The sequence below is a fragment of the Anopheles gambiae genome, chromosome 2, assembly GCF_943734735.2.
Source record: "Anopheles gambiae chromosome 2, idAnoGambNW_F1_1, whole genome shotgun sequence".
NCBI classification, from domain to species: domain Eukaryota; kingdom Metazoa; phylum Arthropoda; class Insecta; order Diptera; family Culicidae; genus Anopheles; species Anopheles gambiae.
In genome coordinates this window covers 108011113-108028885 of record NC_064601.1, presented here as the reverse complement: position 1 = coordinate 108028885, position 17773 = coordinate 108011113, and the positions used below count along the sequence as shown (strand labels likewise).

Genomic DNA, 17773 nt, shown 5'->3' with positions numbered 1-17773 from the left:
TAACCTACAACCTGTTAGTGACATCACCACGAGTGCACACTGGAACGAGTCGTGTACGGGTGCGAGGGAAGGAAAGAGACACACCTATAACGACGCGTAAGGCGGGATGCTTACGGCTAAGGAAAGGAACTTTATAGCTGCGAACCACCCGAACCAACTTCCTTCCAGTTGATGGTGGTGGAAATGGCATCCTCTTGGTGTGCGAGCGCCCTAACCATCCCTTTGCTCACTATCCCTTCTCTGTTTTGCTCTGCGTGGCTTGAAACAGCGGGCCAGCACGAAAGGAGTGTACTGTTGTTGCCTTGATCTTGCACCCGTCCCCATGATCCCGACCATTCGGCAACAAAACAAACACATACACACACATGCTTGCGCTTGATGGAAATGGAAAGTGGGCAACCGGTTCTCCGGGTCGTTCCGATTGGCATTTTCCCAGCCGTGCAGCACTTTCCCGTAGCACGGTTTCCGTTTGGCGTCGCACCCGTGCTCTGGGATATCGATCAGCGGGATGAATTTCCCTTTCTACATGCGGGTGCAACGTTTTGTCCACCGCATTACGCTTGTTTAATGTGGTGACGGGCGATGTGTTGCAGATTTGGTTTGCTTTGCTGGCGTTAATGATGATTGTGGGACGTTAAATCGATGTGACGGTTTGAGATAAATTAGATGAAAGCTTCGAAATAAGTGCCGCTGGGGGAGATGGTATGGCATCCAGCAAAAAATGGTGGGCATTAAATAGATAAAATGATTGCAACTTTGTTGCACTGGGTAAGAAATAAAAATATTTCTTTTATTCAGGAGGGAGAACAAAACGTTAAAAAAAGATAAATTAGGCCATTTGTTTATGGTTGACAATATTAATTTATTTCACTTACTTTTTGCGAACGGTTTCTGCTCAAAAAACGCAAAAATACTTATTTATCTGTGTTCGGTTGAAATCTATGTCAATAGACTTCAACGCCAATTGGAAGCGACGAACCCGACGAACCCGTATTCCCCTTGTTCGCTGGAAAAACAATTTTCTTTCAATGGCAACCAAGCCCTTTTGTCGATGGCAGTTCCAATACCAACCAAGGGTCGGGGCCAAATTCCCTTCATTCCATGTGGGCTGGCCGTACAAGCGAAAAAAGGGAAAATGGCTAGTTCGTTGGGCCAGTTACAATGGCGTGCGTAACTGCTGGTGACGCAGCATCGGTGAGCGAAATGGAAAACTCAACGGCCAGGCAGTAACCGGCTTGCGTAGCCCGCAGGGATGGAACCAGTTTTCCAGCATTGCTGTGCAGCAACATTAGTAACAACGGCCGCTTTCAAAGGTTCAACGATTTAAAGGGCAGTGATGTGAGTGTAATGCTGGTCAGGAGCAGCAGCAACTAGCTGGTCGTTATCTTTCCTAGTGCGATAGAAGGGCTTTGCGTTTGTCCGAGCGGGTTAAATTGCTTAATCAGCTGAGCTGATGGGAATGATAGAAGTTTGCCACTGACAAGCAATATGGAGAAAAGGTGATGAAGGCAAAGTATCAGAAAATGTATAGCTCTGAGCTCCTACTTTTGATTTGGTAAAAAGGCAGCATAACTGAAGCCTTGACCGTTATGCATCGCCGACTGCAGAAATATTGTACAGTGCACTATGCAAATCAAACTCCCTCGACCTAGGCAAACAGATAGACGGGCATAGTAAAAGTTGAGAACTGATTGATATATGTACCTCAACATTGGTAGACTTGCTCATTATTTATGCGTGGGTATTGTTATGAATGCTGTAGACAAGAGAATCTTCTTATTGGTGTATAAATATACAGATGGTGCCAAGCCTTGTGTATTTTTGGCATTACTTGCAAAACAGAATAAAACATTTTGAAAGATATTTTGATATTTTGAATATACTGAAAGATGTTCTGCGTTCAAGGTACTTGATTTTTAAAATATTTTAAAAGATTCAGAGAGAAATCAAATCTCATATAATTGACAAACATATGAAATAAATTATTATAACAATTCCAGGTTTAAAGTTGAAATTTTCATTTTTGTGTGATTTTCACACCGATTAGTAAACTCAACAAACAGAATTAAAAAAGAAAACTGTTATATTTGCGTACTCGAAACACGTGTCCTACGTTGAGCATACATTCAGGCGTTTTTCATCGTTGCGCATTCATACGGTCATCTTTCGAGCAGTACACAGCACAAGAAGCAAGAGGAGAGATACTGAATAGTGTAAATAAATTATGGTAGAGAAGAAGCTAAGACACAGCAGCCACTTTACAGATGCTGATTAATATTGCTGTAACTGTAACCTTCCGCTTCATCGTAGCCACCGCCCGAAATGCCGTGTTCCGTTTTGTACACCTGCGGGTGGTAAGCATGGCCCACTCGCTTGACGTGAGCCTGGAATCCGTGGTGCTTGTCGGACGAGTATTCTACCACGCGCTTCGTACCGTCAGCATCGTACAGCGTGTAACCTCCCTTGACGACGTCTCCGTCACGGATTTCCCACTGGCTCTTGTGGTCCCCGGTGTGCGCATCCTGCACACCGTAGTCGTACTTGTACTTCGGGTAAGCGTAGTGATCGCTGTAGTCGTAGCCATTTTCCGGGTAGCCACCATCCTGGGAGGATTTGTAACCAATCACACCGGCCTCACTGTAACCCGACCCGATGCCCAACGGTTGATAGGAATCGATGGCATTCGCCCCGTTGCCAAAGTAATGCGATGAGTGTTTGGTCTGGATATTGTACCCGTTGCCTGTAATGTATGCACTGCCTACCGCTACCACCATCAGCACCACCGAAGTCACCTACAAACAAACAAGGTTTGCGTTAGATTAACACTTTACTCTTCCCAGATTTATATATGCACTCGATTAGTTCGAAGTTCGTTCACTTTACCGATATCACGTTCATTTTGGGTGAAGACACTTAACCACTTATTCAGTCTATTTAGCTCTGCGTTTACCGCTGTACTGATATGTTTTTCCACTAAAGACCCTCAATATATATACCATTCTTAAACAGGCGCGTCCCTACCATAGTTAAAGCTGCCTCGTGTGGAGTAAAGCACACATGAGACACGAGCCGGTCGCAAGTGTTACATTGCGCGTGAGAATTGTAATCTTTCTTCGCGCGTTGAATTTGTTTACACTTGCGGCGAGATCGGGTCCGGAAAATTGGCAATTCTGCGCACCGTTCTGTCCCATCCATACGCACTCGCTGGGTCGCTGTGAACGAGACATGAGGGAACGGTTCGCATGATGCTGAAATGCGACGGCAGCACGCCACCAGCCACTTGTCTGTGATCGGCAACGGTTGGAATGAATGCTGCACGAGCCTCTTGCGATTGTCGAAAGCGAGAATGATTGGCGGGGCATCAGTGGAAAGGGAGGTAAAGGGTTGAAGGGTTTGAAACACGTCAGCAAACAATCGGTGTCTTCCATTCGGTTGGCGTCGAAATTCCAAAATTGGAGCACCTTACAAGGTGGCACGAAATGGTAAAGTAATTGCATGTCGTATAGTTTTTCTATTCGTTTTTCTATTGATGAATATTCAGCATAAGTTTGATTATAATGACAAAGTAAAATAAGTTATTAGCAGAATTGTAGATTCAAAGGAAATAAGAGATATCCTTAATCTCATAAAACTGTTAATACTTATTTTTTTTATTTTTACTTAGTTTTCCTCATTAAATTTGGCATTGTTAAGCTCATGTAGTTTTTTCTTGTGATACCTTTCAGGTCTTGTGATTTATTAGGTCTTGGCATTGTTAAGCTTACGTTGTGTTGTCTTGTAATTGTTAGGTTTCGATGATTGACTTGGAGTACATTTAATTCTATAAATAATCATAACACCAATGATTGTGAAACGAACATTGTTCAAACATCAATTCACGCCTTTAACTATTCGCTGTACAAACAAAACCATCCAACGCCATAATCAATGGGATGATGAATGTCTTTAAAGATTATCCCACGGATACTTGGTTGCGTGGTACACTGTGGTCTTCACACTGAAAGACCGCTTCAGAGTGGGCAGCATTCGATTCGTTTTCTATTTTGCCCGCGGAATGCACCAGCTATTTAGCTATCGCTGTACCCATCTTCTCCGCATTCACTACTGTGTTATCGACCGTTTACCGAGACGATTAATGAGCTATTTGTACCGATCCCCCCGAATCTTCGCACAACCTCTTCCGATCGCTCTATGTAACACTGTTCGCCGGTGGCTGTACGGGTCTTGAGATGAAGATGGGTTCACTCTTTTCAATCATTCGGCTCGAAGAGCATGATATTTGCAATGGTCCGACCAACAGATACAGATCGGTTGCACAAACGGGTGCGCAAAATTGCAGCAGTTATGCTCGGGCTCTTCCTCAAAGCGATTGCAAATTTGCCTCAACTTCGTTCGCGACGCGCTTTGCCAGGCCTCCCCGTGCTTCGGTGGCGGCGTTTAAATCTCCATCGCTTGGAACTTTACGCGCAAAAAAACGGCTTGTGAGGGTGTCGATTTGCTGGTGCAACGAGTCTGACATCAAAAGAAGAATATGCTGCCCATGGTTTCTCACAGACGTTCGAAAAAAAGGGCGGTTCTCTCGCAGTCTGCTACGCATGTCTGGCACAACGGTGGCAGAAAAATGATTTGGCGTGGGATCTTTTCCTTTTGCTGAGCAAACGGTTTCGATTTGCATAGCGTTGTTGGAGGGAATAGAAGACTCGCTAGCTCGTTCGACTTCGAAGCACTGCACCCCGTAGGCATATGGTGTTAGCAGATCACGTGGTGTTTTGAATTTTAAAGGGCGTTACAGTTGAGTGGTGGCTGCGAACGTGCGAGGGCAAAAGAGAATGAACAATAAAATGTCAATTACTTCATCAGAAAGTGAAACGTTCGTCCGGCGGGCCTAGCTATTGCACACGGGAAAACGATCGGTTCGGATTAAACGATCACTTGTACGGCCAATAATGCACGGGCACGTGCTGCTCGGCGGGCGGCAGCTTATTCGTGGCTTCGTGTTAAACCTCTTATGGTTGGGTGGATTATGATTTTGCTGTATGAAATGCAACGGCGAGAAAAGCTGCAAGCTTGACGGGGGAAAGTAAGCTGCTCCAGTTGTTCGGTGATTATTTATTGTCACAATCGCATGTTACAGCCGGCAAATTCTTGGATAATTTTTCACTAATTATGCTTGGTTCATTAGTGCATTAGCACAAAGGTTTGAAGGGGCTCTGGAGAAACCGGAAACATATAATGAGCTCTTGGTCTGCAGTTTGGCTTGTTTGTTGTGTGTTTTAAATTAAGTAGGAAATAGCGATATTTTTCTGTTGAATTGTATTTGAAATTTGGAATCGACCGTGAATAGACAAATAGAATGATCTCACGAAAATATGATCAAGAATCGAAGTTAAGAATAGATGCAGGATCATAATTCAATGTTCTCGTCTGCAGATTTCTTTGTTTATGGTAGCAGCTATTGTGACTCATATTGAAAAGATTCGTGATGTTATTAAAAAACTACATGGCTCACGATCATTCATTTGAAATATTATGCTAAATTTCTATTAAAACCTATGTATGTTATGTAGTCAGTTATAAGAATATTGTTTAGTCTAAGAAGTCCCCTTTAAAAGTGGTTTGAAATTACTTTTACTCCTTTTTGAGACGAAAGGCGGAAATGTGTTTCGAGCATTGGATTGCCTTGATCAAACGATAATCTATTCATGTGTCGATTAACTTATCACCCGTAGCCTTGGTGTGGCAAATCTTGCCGAATCCGGAACAGTTTGCAGTATCGAGTTGTCCATTTCTCACGCTCGATTTTCATCACGATCTCATCCAATCTGGGTACAGTGCTCGCCGGATTAGCAGACAACTACATATACTGGGGTAAAAACTCATCCACCAAGAGCAGCCAACAAGCACCCATTCAACTTTGGGGAAGCTTGCTGCCGTTGTCCAATTGTGTACGTGTGTCTGTAAGAGCTTTCTTATACTCGGTGGCATCGGTTCCGCGCCACAAATCGATTGTAACAGTGCGCTAATTAAATTACTGTAACTGCTACCAGAAAGCACTGCTGGGGCCTTTCTCTCGCTCTCCGCACGCTCTGACATGATCGGGATCGGGCGACGTCAAAGGAGGTACAATAATTTCTTTTGAACTTTTTTGTTTTTATGTAACTCGCTCAGCCGGTGTAAGTACGGGAGCGGCATAAGCTTGTACGCCTGCACATCGGGAGCATGCCGTTGGCGTCGGTGAGATTACTGACGATTAGCTTAACTCGACGGGGGTCTTGGCTGAGGTCTCCGTGTTGCGACCGTGCTCTTTCTCCCGGTCGATTAACCATTTTCACCCTTTTAATACGACTGCTAGTATATAAAGTGGTTGCAAGCGATGTAGCCGGTACCATTCAATCGATAGCGATCGAACAATAGACAGCCCAAAACTTTCGGGTACAGCGTGTGTTCAGTGTTGCAGTGCTTTAGTGTTTCGTGTGGTGAAGAACAATGTTCCGAGTGAGTGTGATAACAGTGTAAAGCGTGGGCACAGAGTCAAAGTGTTCTCAATAGAATGGTATCGTTAATTAGCAACTTTCTTTTCGTGTCATTTAGTTTGTGAGCTGCTTTGCCCTGTTGGCCATTGCGACCGCTGCCTATACCGGTAGCGGCCATTACAGCTCGAAGTATGCCGCTAGAAAGTTTTACCATCATGCTGCCGCAGACGAACCGGCAAAGGCGGCACCAGCGGAAGACCATCACCACGAGTCGTCGCACCATCACGAGGAGCAGGATCATTTCGTTGATTACTACGCACCGACCAACTACAAGTTTGAGTACGGTGTAAAGGATCCGCATACCGGTGACCACAAGACGCACTGGGAGGAACGCGATGGTGATGTGGTGAAGGGTGCCTATACCGTGCTGGATGCTGATGGTAGCTCGCGGTTGGTCGAGTACACGGCCGATCCTCACCATGGATTCAACGCGGTGGTTAAGAGGATCGAACACTCGCCCATCCCGAAAAAGGAACACCATCATGTGGCGCCGGCACATGAGGAACCGCAAGAGGAACATCACCATCATCATCATCAGCAGGAGGATGAGCATGTGGAGTACAAGCATGCGAACCATCAGTACCACCAGCAGCCGGAACATCATGGGTATGGGTATGGCAAGGGCTACTAGGAGGGAAAGTTCTTCAATCACTGCAGCATCCTGAACCCTGTGTACCTGAAGAAAAGGGGGTTGTAGTTTGTTTGTAAGCGAAAGTTGTACACTATATTTGTACTGGTTTCTAAATACACCCAAAGACTGTTACATTCGTACCGTAAATCTGTGTCTTTGGTGTTTGTTTTTTGTGCCAGGGTATCATATTCTGAGTATCTTGGAGTTAACATCATATCAACAAGCTTCCTCCAATACTGTCAACCATGGCTACTCTGTATGTCTGCATTGCATAATGTAATTAATTGCGGCATAGGTTATGATGTGAAAAATCATTAAAAATCATCATCTAATTCGAGACATTTAAAAGTAAACACTAGTTAGTTAGTTAGTTTAGAAGTAACTGTAAAAAACTTCCATTTGTTTATGGAGGAAATGTATGGGGGATATGGTTGCACCGATGATCAAATCCCTGATAATTTTACAACAAATGTGTTCAAGTCACTCAACAGATTCAATTTTCGCCGACAATAATGGTAATTACAATGGAGGTTTAGCCGGCTTCGTGGTAAAGTTGTTAACTCGTACGACTTAACAATATCCCCGTCATAGGTTCAAGCCCCAAATGGACCGTGCCGCCGTAGGACTGACTATCCTGCTATAGGGGGGGGGGGTAATCTATTATTCACTGAAAGCCAACCCCACAAGTGGGTACAAGCAGGCCTCGACCGACAACAGTTCTTGAGCCAAAAGAAGAAGAAGACAATGGAGGTATGTATGCAACGTCAACAATGGATTTATTCAGGAACAATCAACCAAACATATATCGCCCATTCTGATTCAGCAAAATCAAAAATAACTTAGAAATGCTGGTCCAACTTGCTGTAGCTGTAGCCCGAGCCATGACCGTATCCTCCATAGTATCCTCCGTGATGTCCGTACACTTGAGGATGATGAGCATGACCCACTCGCTTGACATGAGCCTGGAAGCCGTTGTGCTTATCCGACGAGTACTCAACTACTCGCTCAGTTCCGTCGGCCTCGTGCAGGGTGTATGCTCCCTTGACGACATCTCCGTCCCGATGTTCCCACTGGCTCTTGTGATCTCCGGTGTGAGGATCCTTCACACCGTACTCGAACTTGTAACTAGGATGCGAATAGTAATCGTGATGGCCATGATGCTTCGCACCGTATCCATATCCAGCGCCACCCCAGTATTGAGCCGAAGCAGCCACAGCCAAACAGGCGACAGTCAGTGCGATGATCTGAAAGTAGAATACACTATTGTTGAAGATCACGATACAAGGATTTGCTGCTGAATATCTACCTTGAACATCTTTGCTAAAGAAGTGATTTGGTTAGTTGGCTTTGGCTACTGTTGGCAAGAACGTTCGGCTGCTGAATGATGGTTTCTAAATGGCTAGTTCGAGTATTTATATTGTCGTAGCTCGGCAACCAAACACGCTTGACACGGTTGCGTTCTGTACGAAATAAAAGTTTTACTAATTAACGCATCGAAGCAGTGGCCCAGCCCATCAGACAATCGTTCGGTTCGATTTCGCTAATTTGTGGTTCAGCTCTGTGACAGGACGATTGGTTATGGCATGCGACAGCCGGAATTTGTGGGCGTGCAGCGTTTCATGGCTGTAGCCATCACTCTAACTCGCAACATTTCCATGTGGTTTCGAGTACGCAAACCTTTGCACCAAACGACTGTCGATGCGTTTAACGGGTGTTTTTTACCTCCCCCTTATTTCTTCATTTGACCAAACGTGGCCGCATAACGTAATATGGAAGGCACAACCGTCGTTTGTTTTTTTGGTGGTTTGGCGTCAAACACCATCACCCAAGGTTAGTCAAGGCGTAAATGTTATTTTTCCATTTTACGTGAATTTTGACCTTGGCTGGTGGTTTTGGGTGGACGGTTAGTTGGTTCGGTACGGAACGATTGTATGTTTGTGTCTATTTCTCGAGCGTTATGTTTTATGCTTCACTGGGACGTTTTTTCCTCTACGAAATAAAACCTTGAAAGAAAACGGCGATCGGAGAGCATGAATGAAAACTGGTGAATAAAGCGCCAGACGTAAAGATTTTGTAAACCACATTTTGCGGGAGGAAATGAGATGATCAAAAGAAAAATGATTTGAGCGAATGAGAGGGAAATCTAGTTGGTGTTATTCATAGATTAGCGAGGTGGGATCATGTGTGTGGTTAACTGGGCGTGAAATTGGATCAGATCACTGCTCATGTTTACAAATTATGTTTGTATAGGATTGCATTTACAGGGGTAGATCATGTTTAGCAAGCGGAAATCACTGAGAAGATAGTGAAAGAGTTTTCTTGGCCACATTTTCTGTTGTTTTCCCTAATACAGTGCAGAAGATTGATTGAAGTAATTGATTTGTTAATATCATGTTACGTGTTTTTGGACAAAACCCGTTTGTTGAGATTGTCAATAGTGCAATTACACTTCTTACAAGCCGTCAAAAGAAGCACAACATAGAAACCTCAGTAAAAATGGTTGGGACAAGTCAAACACTGTTCCACCCCAAAGAAAACAAGTAAACGAAAATCTTTTGAAACTTCAAACAATCAACTCTTATGTGCACGGAACATGCAATGCCACTTGTCAGTTATGAGAAGGTAACTAAATGAAACTTGTATCCTTTCACAAGTTTTCTGACCGGGTTGGTATATAAGAACCAGTGTACACAGCTAGAAACATCATTCAGCTTTTGTTCATTGCAGTAAAACAATTAAAACTTCTAACCATCATCAAGATGTTCAAGGTCTGTAAGCCATGTTTTAAATTAAGAAAGAATAATAAATTATTAACAACTTTTCAAACTCTCATTTTAGATCTTTGTTGCTCTGGCAGCATTGGTGGCTGTGGCAGCCGCAGTTGATGATTACTACGCATATCCCAGCTACAAGTTCGAGTATGGAGTAAAGGATCCTCACACCGGAGACCACAAGAGCCAGTGGGAACATCGGGACGGAGATGTCGTCAAGGGAGCCTACACCCTACACGAGGCTGACGGAACTGAGCGAGTAGTTGAGTACTCGTCCGACAAGCACAACGGCTTCCAAGCTCATGTGAAGCGAGTGGGCCATGCTCACCACTCGGAAGTGTATGGACACCAGGGAGGATATGGTGGATCATATGATCATGGATACGGTCACAGCTACAGCAAGCTGCATAAGTATAATTAAATAAAGAGATTAGATCTTGGCAATAAAACTTTAAATTTAGTTCAAATAAACTCGACTGGCTTTGATGAGATAAAACTGATTATTTGGGTAATTTCAACATTAATTCAGTTGATGAGATGATTTTCGTCATTTTATTCGTTCATTTTTCCGTTAGAACTATTATAAACAAATTCTTTCTTTAACTTATCATTGATTTGTTTTTTTTTCACAACTTCATATTTATTTGCCTCCCTAAGCAGTTAGTTACTAATTGATCTTTAGTTATGGTATACATACCTGTAATTATTAATACATAGATTAAGAATGTCAATTAATAACTGTTCTTGTTACTATACATAGACTAAACTGGTACAGTCATCAACTCGCACGGCTTAACAACATGTCCGTCATCGATTTAAATCCCGAATGGACCGTGCATCATACGCATAAGACTGACTATCCTGCTATGAGTAATCGATAAGTCACTGAAAGCCTAGCCCGTTAGTGATACAGGCAGGCCTTAACCGATAACGGCTGTTGAACCAAAAGAAGAAGAAGAAACTAATTGACACTTTGTAATGTAATCATATTGTTTGATCACATTGAACAATCTTTAAGGTTTTACTTTAAAAGTTTTCTACTATTAGGATTCACAAGCTAAATAAAACAAAGTGATTACTTTTGTAATTATTTTATTTTTTATTTTTTGTTTGTCTTTTTTTTAATAGATACTTGAGCCGATAGGCCTCATTTGCCTCTTTGAATCGGTTGATGAATTATAAAACTTAAAATCTAACATTCTTCTGTGCAAGCTATTTGTGGCTTGCAAATACCTTATACCGGTCTCGGTAAAGCTATCCGTTGATTTTATTTAGAATGTTTGACTGTTTTGCATGCGGTTTTAGTTAAAGTTCTTCATAAAGACTAGTTATACGAAGGAATTTTTACAGTTTTCGCTGGCAATCGCTGTCTGGTGAGAGGATGGTGTCGATACTGTGGTCCAATTTGCTGGTGGTGCGTTCCGCAGTATATCCATGGCATTCGGTTAATATGCATAGTGATGGACAGGATTTTTGCAATAAAAAGGTTTGGGTGAGCCGGGAATGTCCAATTTGAAGTCGTGATAGAATTCTCTGGCCTTGGTGTGAAAGATGGTCTCTCTATTGTGGTGTTGTGGTCTTGATGGTTCTCAGGAAAGAGCGGCCGCTGCTAACCCAATTGCCATTACAGCTATTGGCGATGATAGCTTAGTTTCTATATGTTAGTAAACTACCACTCATTGAAACGATAGACACATGTTTTGGTTACTAAAGTTGTATAAGTTTATTGTATGCGTTAGAATTAAATTTAATTTCCAAATTATAATTACCCGCATTACTAAAGCTATATAAACGTAAAATAGTAGTATGCGATAGTTAAAAATGAGATTTTTTTTTTCAAATCAGGTGTTTCAAAACAGAACAAACAATTGCATAGTTTAGCAAAACAGCATGCGGATCAATTTGGAAATATGTACTCTATAAACAGTTGCAAATTCTATTTAACTAGAAGAATTATCTAATACCACAACAATTTCGGAGTGTCAGTAATTTGAGTCAGTTGGTTTTGAAAAGCTTATGAAATGAAATGTATTTATACAGATAAGATCACAATAACATTTCAAGATGATTATTATAGATCACAATGCTCTGATTCCTCAGTGATGTTGGTTGAGCTTAGCGTAGCTGCTGGCGTGTCCATGGCCGTACGAATGTCCAGCCTCATGGTGTCCATAGACAGCCGGATGGTCAGCATGGCCCACTCGCTTGACGTGAGCCTGGAAGCCGTTGTGCTTGTCGGACGAGTACTCAACCACTCGCTTGGTTCCGTCGGCTTCATCCAGCGTGTACTGTCCTTTGACAACATCTCCGTCCCGATGTTCCCACTGGCTCTTGTGGTCTCCGGTGTGAGGATCCTTTACGCCATACTCGAACTTGTAGCTGGGATGCGAATGATAGTCCTCATGTTCGTAAGCAGCAACGGCGACGGCTAGCAGAGCGAGGGCGGCGATCGTGATCTTCATCATTTTGGGAAGGGTTCTTTGGTTTCTGGATTGGTTGAATGTTGATCGAACTGTGGCTGGCGATTGACTGATGGTGTTTAAGTTGGGTATGAGGGTTTAAATATGAAGCGAAGCGAGTAGGGCACGAATGTGTTGTTTCCTTTCGTTTTGTTTATGTTTGGCAAGTTATTGCATGACCTTGCATGTGGGCGTTACATTCAAAGAAACGCAACGCATAAGAAATGGTCGCTGTCCCATGCGTTAGTGTTCTGATGCAATTTTACAATATTGATTTTTTCAACCAAATTTTCAATTTATGCTTTTCTAAAAAAAGTCAAATAACATCATAACATTTGACTTAAATATTGGTATATTATGAAAATTAGGAATTAGGATTAGCAAAATAAGAATCATTCATTTAAATATTATTTAACATGAAAGACATATTCCAATACTCCAAGAGATGCATTGATTGGTGTCGAGTTATGTTGAATCGGCGAGTTAATATGTATATTGAAGTCAAACAGTGGTGTGCTTTATCAACGCCATTTAAGTTTTATTACACCTTATTTTTACCGCATTGAAAATAAGCTTTAAGCTATGTTACAAGAATGTATCAAAAAATTATATGACATATTTTTATAGATATTGTATTTCTGTAGGATTTGTCTGTAAAAAGCAGAAACATTGAATGCATCTTTTGAATATAAATACAATAAGAAAAAAAAAACTACTTTGCGTGAGGCACAATGAACAGATTATATTACCGTATGGCGCTTTATGAGGCTATGAGGTATTGTGTTTGCCCATTCAATTATGCCTACAATAAAAGTTTCAAAATTGAAACATTTAAAGCGTGGTTTAGCTTTTAAAGTATATTTTTGGAATATTTGGAGGGGCTATCCTATACAGTGAATTAACAGCTAGGAAGATAAAAAATTTCACGACGCGTGCACAAAGCATTGACTATTACCTAAAAAAGTGCTGTAGTTGTGACTGTTATAGCCCCAGTGTAAAATGCTCAATTTGGCGATATGTCAAAACAGCCTCACGTGTAATATCAAATTTTATGTTAAGATTTTTTATAACAATCCGTTATTTTGATGTCATGCGGTTAAACTTATCGATAAATCAGTAGTACAAGCAGAGAATGATGAAAAACTAATTGTTTTTCATGGCATAACAGTATAAATCACACAGTTGCTTAATATTCCCATTTTGCCGTGGTTTCCCTATTTCAAAGTTTGTTCCCCTAGAGGTTGGATGAATAACTGTTTGAAAAGTAGTTTCACCACATTTTATAGCTAAAACACAGAATGTATTCGAATCATCGGAGCAACTAATGACAAATTTTTTTTTTTATATTCAGGAGTAACGGTCCAAAAAGGCCGAGTTGCTTAATGACAAAATATTAATTATCAAACATTATGAGCCAACATGCGTTTGAAAAATAAAAATACATGTTTTTTTCTCAGCCTCAATTTTATTCGTCTTCAAATCACAGGAACAAATTCCGAGCTACCACAAATGCTCCTTAGTGATGGTGCTGGTACAGGTTGCCGTTGGCGTAGCTGCTGCCATGACCATGACCGTGTCCATGGCTGTACGAGTGTCCAGCCTCATGGTGTCCATACACTTCCGGGTGGTGAGCATGACCCACTCGCTTGACATGAGCCTGGAAGCCGTTGTGCTTGTCGGACGAGTACTCAACTACTCGCTCAGTTCCGTCAGCCTCGTGAAGGGTATATGCTCCCTTGACGACATCTCCATCCCGATGTTCCCACTGGCTCTTGTGATCTCCGGTGTGAGGATCCTTTACTCCATACTCGAACTTGTAGCTGGGATGCGAATGATAGTCCTCATGTTCGTATGCAGCAACGGCGACGGCCAGCAGAGCGAGGGCGGCGATCGTGATCTTCATCATGTTGGGAAGGTTTCTTTGGTTTGTGGATTGGTGAGCTGCAGATTGAGCTGTGGCTGGCGGTTGACTGATGGCGTTTGAGTTGGGTATGCGGCCTTAAATACGATGCGAAGCGAGTAGGGTTGGAATGTGTGGTTTCCTTTCGTTTTGTTTATGTTTGGCAAGTTATTGCATGACCTTGCATATGGGTGTAGAAATGAAAATTGTCAAATGATGTCATAATTCGGTCTCTATTTGGTCATAATTTTTTGTATAATTATGGCTATCTGCCCGAAAATCGATACAAATACCGGGTTAGGTAATGATTGGCAATTGAAAAGGACTCTTCCTATGAAAATAAAGAAAGAGCGAGAACTTTCTTGGGCACAGGTCTATTGTTTTACCTAATAAAGGGTTGATGAATTGTAGAAGTAATTAATCTGTGAATGTCCTGTTATTTGTTTATGGACAAAAACAGGTTGCTAAATCAAAGATTCATTTCAAGCATCTCAAACATCCAAGCCAAGGCACTCATAGATATCTATTTAAAAATGGTTTGGGCAGGCCAAACACTGAAGGCCAAAGCAAAATATGTGAATGAAAATCATTTGAAACTTCAATCGTCGTGAAACCGTTTACGCAGAAGTTCAAACCCTTGTGTGAATGGAACACGCGATGCCACTTGTCAGTTATGAGGAAATAAATAGCCACCGGAGTGGTCGTTGACGTTGTTATCCTTACACAAGTTTTCCAACCGGTTGGTATATAAGAACCAGTGCACACAGATAGACTCATCATTCAGCTTTTGTTCGTTACAGTTAAACAGAAAACCTTCTAACCATTACCAAGATGTTCAAGGTCTGTATTGAAGATTCATTGTTTCGAAGAAGGAAAGATAAAAAAATATATACAAAACTACTAACAATCTCTTCATCTTAGGTATTCGTTGCTCTGGCAGCTTTGGTGGCTGTGACAGCCGCAGTTGATGATTACTACGCATACCCCAGCTACAAGTTTGAATATGGAGTAAAGGATCCTCATACCGGAGACCACAAGAGCCAGTGGGAACATCGGGACGGAGATGTCGTCAAGGGAGCATACACCCTGCACGAGGCTGACGGAACTGAACGAGTGGTTGAGTACTCGTCCGACAAGCACAACGGTTTCCAGGCTCATGTGAAGCGAGTGGGCCATGCTCACCACCCGGAAGTGCATGGACACCAGGGAGGATATGGTGGATCATACGATCATGGATACGGTCACAGCTATAGCAAGCTGCATAAGTACAACTAAACAAAGTGATTTGATTTTACGCAAACTGAAATTAAATTTAAAAAATCTTAATATTTTTTTTTTTACGAATTGATGATTGTCTAATAAGAAGAGCATAAAAGAAGGAATGCAGTTTTGAATTTACTTTTGGTTCATATTTCTACCATTAATAAAAAACATTATTTAGACTAAAAACTGACATAAGCATAAATTCAACCGAACTACGATATTTTTCTAAAGTTGCTTTTGCTTTTCTGTGTCTCTAAGCAAACGGTTATTGTGTATTACCAAACAACAATTTAATTTTTTCTGACAAACGCTATCTTGAATACTTCTATTGTAAATTTTAAGAAACGATTAGGTTATTATAAACGATAAATGATAAATGATAAACAATCAACATTTATGTGCAATACATAAAGAAGAAAAGGGGGTTGGTCTTGTGGTGCAGTGGTCAATTCGTACAATTTAATGACATGCCCGTCATGGATTAAAGCCCCAAATGGACCGTGCATTATACGCATATCACTGACTATCCTGCTATGAGTAATGAATAAGTCACCGAAAGCCTACCCCGTTAGTGGTACAGGCAGGCCTTGACCGATAGCGATAAAAAATGTCTCCTTGGCCTATCCATCAAACGTTGATACAGTTTTTTATCCTTGATAGTACAGTCATCATGAGTAAACGGTTTTTTATTTTGAATTTAAAATATTTATACTCGCAGTTAGAAATCCTAAGCAAATTGGGCTCTTTATGCAGCAATTTGGCAAGCTATTCCAAATTGAAAACTATGTTTAAAAACCAAAACAAAAATAGGAAATGAACTAAATAAAATCCCGTTGTTTTGGCGAAAATATTGTAAAATTGCTAGTTTCGAAATACTTTTGTCGATTGTCGAATACGATTGTCACCTGCAAGTGCACTGTCATATAATTCTGTTTTTTGTTCACTCACAAAACGTTTATCTTTATTGCTTAAAAATAAACAAAGATTTCAAACGATGACAAAAAAATTGGAAAAAAAACTGTAGAATTACTATGTGTACTTTATAAGAAATAGTTTCAAAAGTCAAATAACTAAAACTATTATTGACAAATTATAGCTATTTCGGAAGGACAGTTACTTGAGACTGTTGGATTTGAAGAATTGATGAAATGAAATGTATTTACACAGATAAGATCACAGTGACAGTTAAAGATGATGATTATAGATCACAATGCTCTGATTCCTCAGTGATGTTGGTTGAGCTTAGCGTAGCTGCTGGCATGTCCATGGCCGTACGAATGTCCAGCCTCATGGTGTCCATAGACAGCCGGATAGTCAGCATGGCCCACTCGCTTGACGTGAGCCTGGAAGCCGTTGTGCTTGTCGGACGAGTACTCAACCACTCGCTTGGTTCCATCAGCCTCATCCAGAGTGTACGCTCCCTTGACGACATCTCCGTCGCGATGTTCCCACTGGCTCTTGTGATCTCCGGTGTGAGGATCCTTTACGCCATACTCGAACTTGTAGCTGGGATGCGAATGATAATCGTGATGTTCATGACCATATCCAAACACAGCAACGGCCAGGGCGAGAATCAGAGCAATCTGTCATAAGATAGAAAGTTAGTACTGTTGAACTGAACGGTTTCGCCACTGAACACACAGTGTCCCAATCGAGCTTACCTTGATCATTTTGTTGGTTAGTGAGGTTTAGCTAGAGCTGGTGAAACTGTTTCTACTGAGCGCTAGTTGAGTACTGATGTCAATCTGTCTCGCGCTCGGTGGTTTTATACCCGGCCAGTGACTATTGTTGAGATACGACTACGCTCACCGAAAAACCGAATTGTGGTTAATAATTTTCTCCCCGCTTGCGAGCAGGTGGGCTGCGCTTGAGGGAAAACTCGCCGCACCCACCCAATGACGGGTGACGAAATCGTTAAATTAGCTGCACTTTCCTGTGCCGGTGATGTGGACACGCGGCATCGAGCGGAGAACGTTAGTCGTGTTAGTGAGTTGGTGATCGGGTCGAGCATTTGACGGCTTCGCCCATGGTATAGGTAAAAGAACAGGTAAATTTGAACAGCGATAAATGAAAAACTTAAGCAAAATTTAGACTCAAGCTCGTGCGATATTTTATGGGTGATTTGGTTGCGAAAAAGTAGAGAGGGTGAAAAATATTAGTTTGCGTACATAAGAAAAACACTTCAACGTATTTTTAAAGATATCAACCGATCGGGT

At 41.8% G+C, this 17773-nt stretch overlaps 8 protein-coding genes across 8 annotated transcripts; 3 read left to right on the top strand and 5 right to left on the bottom strand.

Annotated features, from left to right (window-relative positions):
• Window positions 1-2065: 2065 nt before the first annotated feature.
• On the bottom strand, window positions 2066-2991 carry LOC3290255 (cuticle protein 7). Its single transcript, XM_565333.4, has 2 exons — window positions 2884-2991; window positions 2066-2792 (listed from the first exon to the last, which is right to left on the bottom strand). Exons 1-2 carry the CDS (start codon window positions 2896-2898, stop codon window positions 2259-2261), a joined length of 549 nt encoding a protein of 182 aa, XP_565333.2. The 5' UTR covers window positions 2899-2991; the 3' UTR covers window positions 2066-2258.
• Window positions 2992-6379: 3388 nt separating this feature from the next.
• Window positions 6380-7311, top strand: LOC1270211 (cuticle protein 19). Its single transcript, XM_308890.5, has 2 exons — window positions 6380-6495; window positions 6592-7311. The coding sequence occupies exons 1-2, from the start codon at window positions 6487-6489 to the stop codon at window positions 7162-7164; spliced, it is 582 nt and encodes a 193-aa protein (XP_308890.5). The 5' UTR covers window positions 6380-6486; the 3' UTR covers window positions 7165-7311.
• Window positions 7312-7915: 604 nt separating this feature from the next.
• On the bottom strand, window positions 7916-8578 carry LOC1270212 (cuticle protein 19). Its single transcript, XM_308891.3, has 2 exons — window positions 8471-8578; window positions 7916-8408 (listed from the first exon to the last, which is right to left on the bottom strand). Exons 1-2 carry the CDS (start codon window positions 8477-8479, stop codon window positions 8004-8006), a joined length of 414 nt encoding a protein of 137 aa, XP_308891.3. The 5' UTR covers window positions 8480-8578; the 3' UTR covers window positions 7916-8003.
• A 1269-nt stretch (window positions 8579-9847) lies between these two features.
• On the top strand, window positions 9848-10406 carry LOC1270213 (cuticle protein 19). Its single transcript, XM_308892.5, has 2 exons — window positions 9848-9932; window positions 10003-10406. Exons 1-2 carry the CDS (start codon window positions 9924-9926, stop codon window positions 10354-10356), a joined length of 363 nt encoding a protein of 120 aa, XP_308892.4. The 5' UTR covers window positions 9848-9923; the 3' UTR covers window positions 10357-10406.
• A 1370-nt stretch (window positions 10407-11776) lies between these two features.
• Window positions 11777-12484, bottom strand: LOC5667258 (cuticle protein 19). Its single transcript, XM_001688067.2, has one exon. The coding sequence runs from the start codon at window positions 12398-12400 to the stop codon at window positions 12032-12034; it is 369 nt and encodes a 122-aa protein (XP_001688119.1). The 5' UTR covers window positions 12401-12484; the 3' UTR covers window positions 11777-12031.
• Window positions 12485-13898: 1414 nt separating this feature from the next.
• Window positions 13899-14381, bottom strand: LOC5667257 (cuticle protein 19). The gene has a single exon (XM_001688068.2). The coding sequence runs from the start codon at window positions 14298-14300 to the stop codon at window positions 13911-13913; it is 390 nt and encodes a 129-aa protein (XP_001688120.2). The 5' UTR covers window positions 14301-14381; the 3' UTR covers window positions 13899-13910.
• Window positions 14382-15024: 643 nt separating this feature from the next.
• Window positions 15025-15743, top strand: LOC1270217 (cuticle protein 19). The gene is made up of 2 exons (XM_308896.5): window positions 15025-15134; window positions 15216-15743. Exons 1-2 carry the CDS (start codon window positions 15126-15128, stop codon window positions 15567-15569), a joined length of 363 nt encoding a protein of 120 aa, XP_308896.5. The 5' UTR covers window positions 15025-15125; the 3' UTR covers window positions 15570-15743.
• Window positions 15744-16688: 945 nt separating this feature from the next.
• On the bottom strand, window positions 16689-17327 carry LOC5667265 (cuticle protein 19). Its single transcript, XM_001688069.2, has 2 exons — window positions 17219-17327; window positions 16689-17140 (listed from the first exon to the last, which is right to left on the bottom strand). The coding sequence occupies exons 1-2, from the start codon at window positions 17225-17227 to the stop codon at window positions 16781-16783; spliced, it is 369 nt and encodes a 122-aa protein (XP_001688121.2). The 5' UTR covers window positions 17228-17327; the 3' UTR covers window positions 16689-16780.
• Between the last annotated feature and the right edge of the window lie 446 nt (window positions 17328-17773).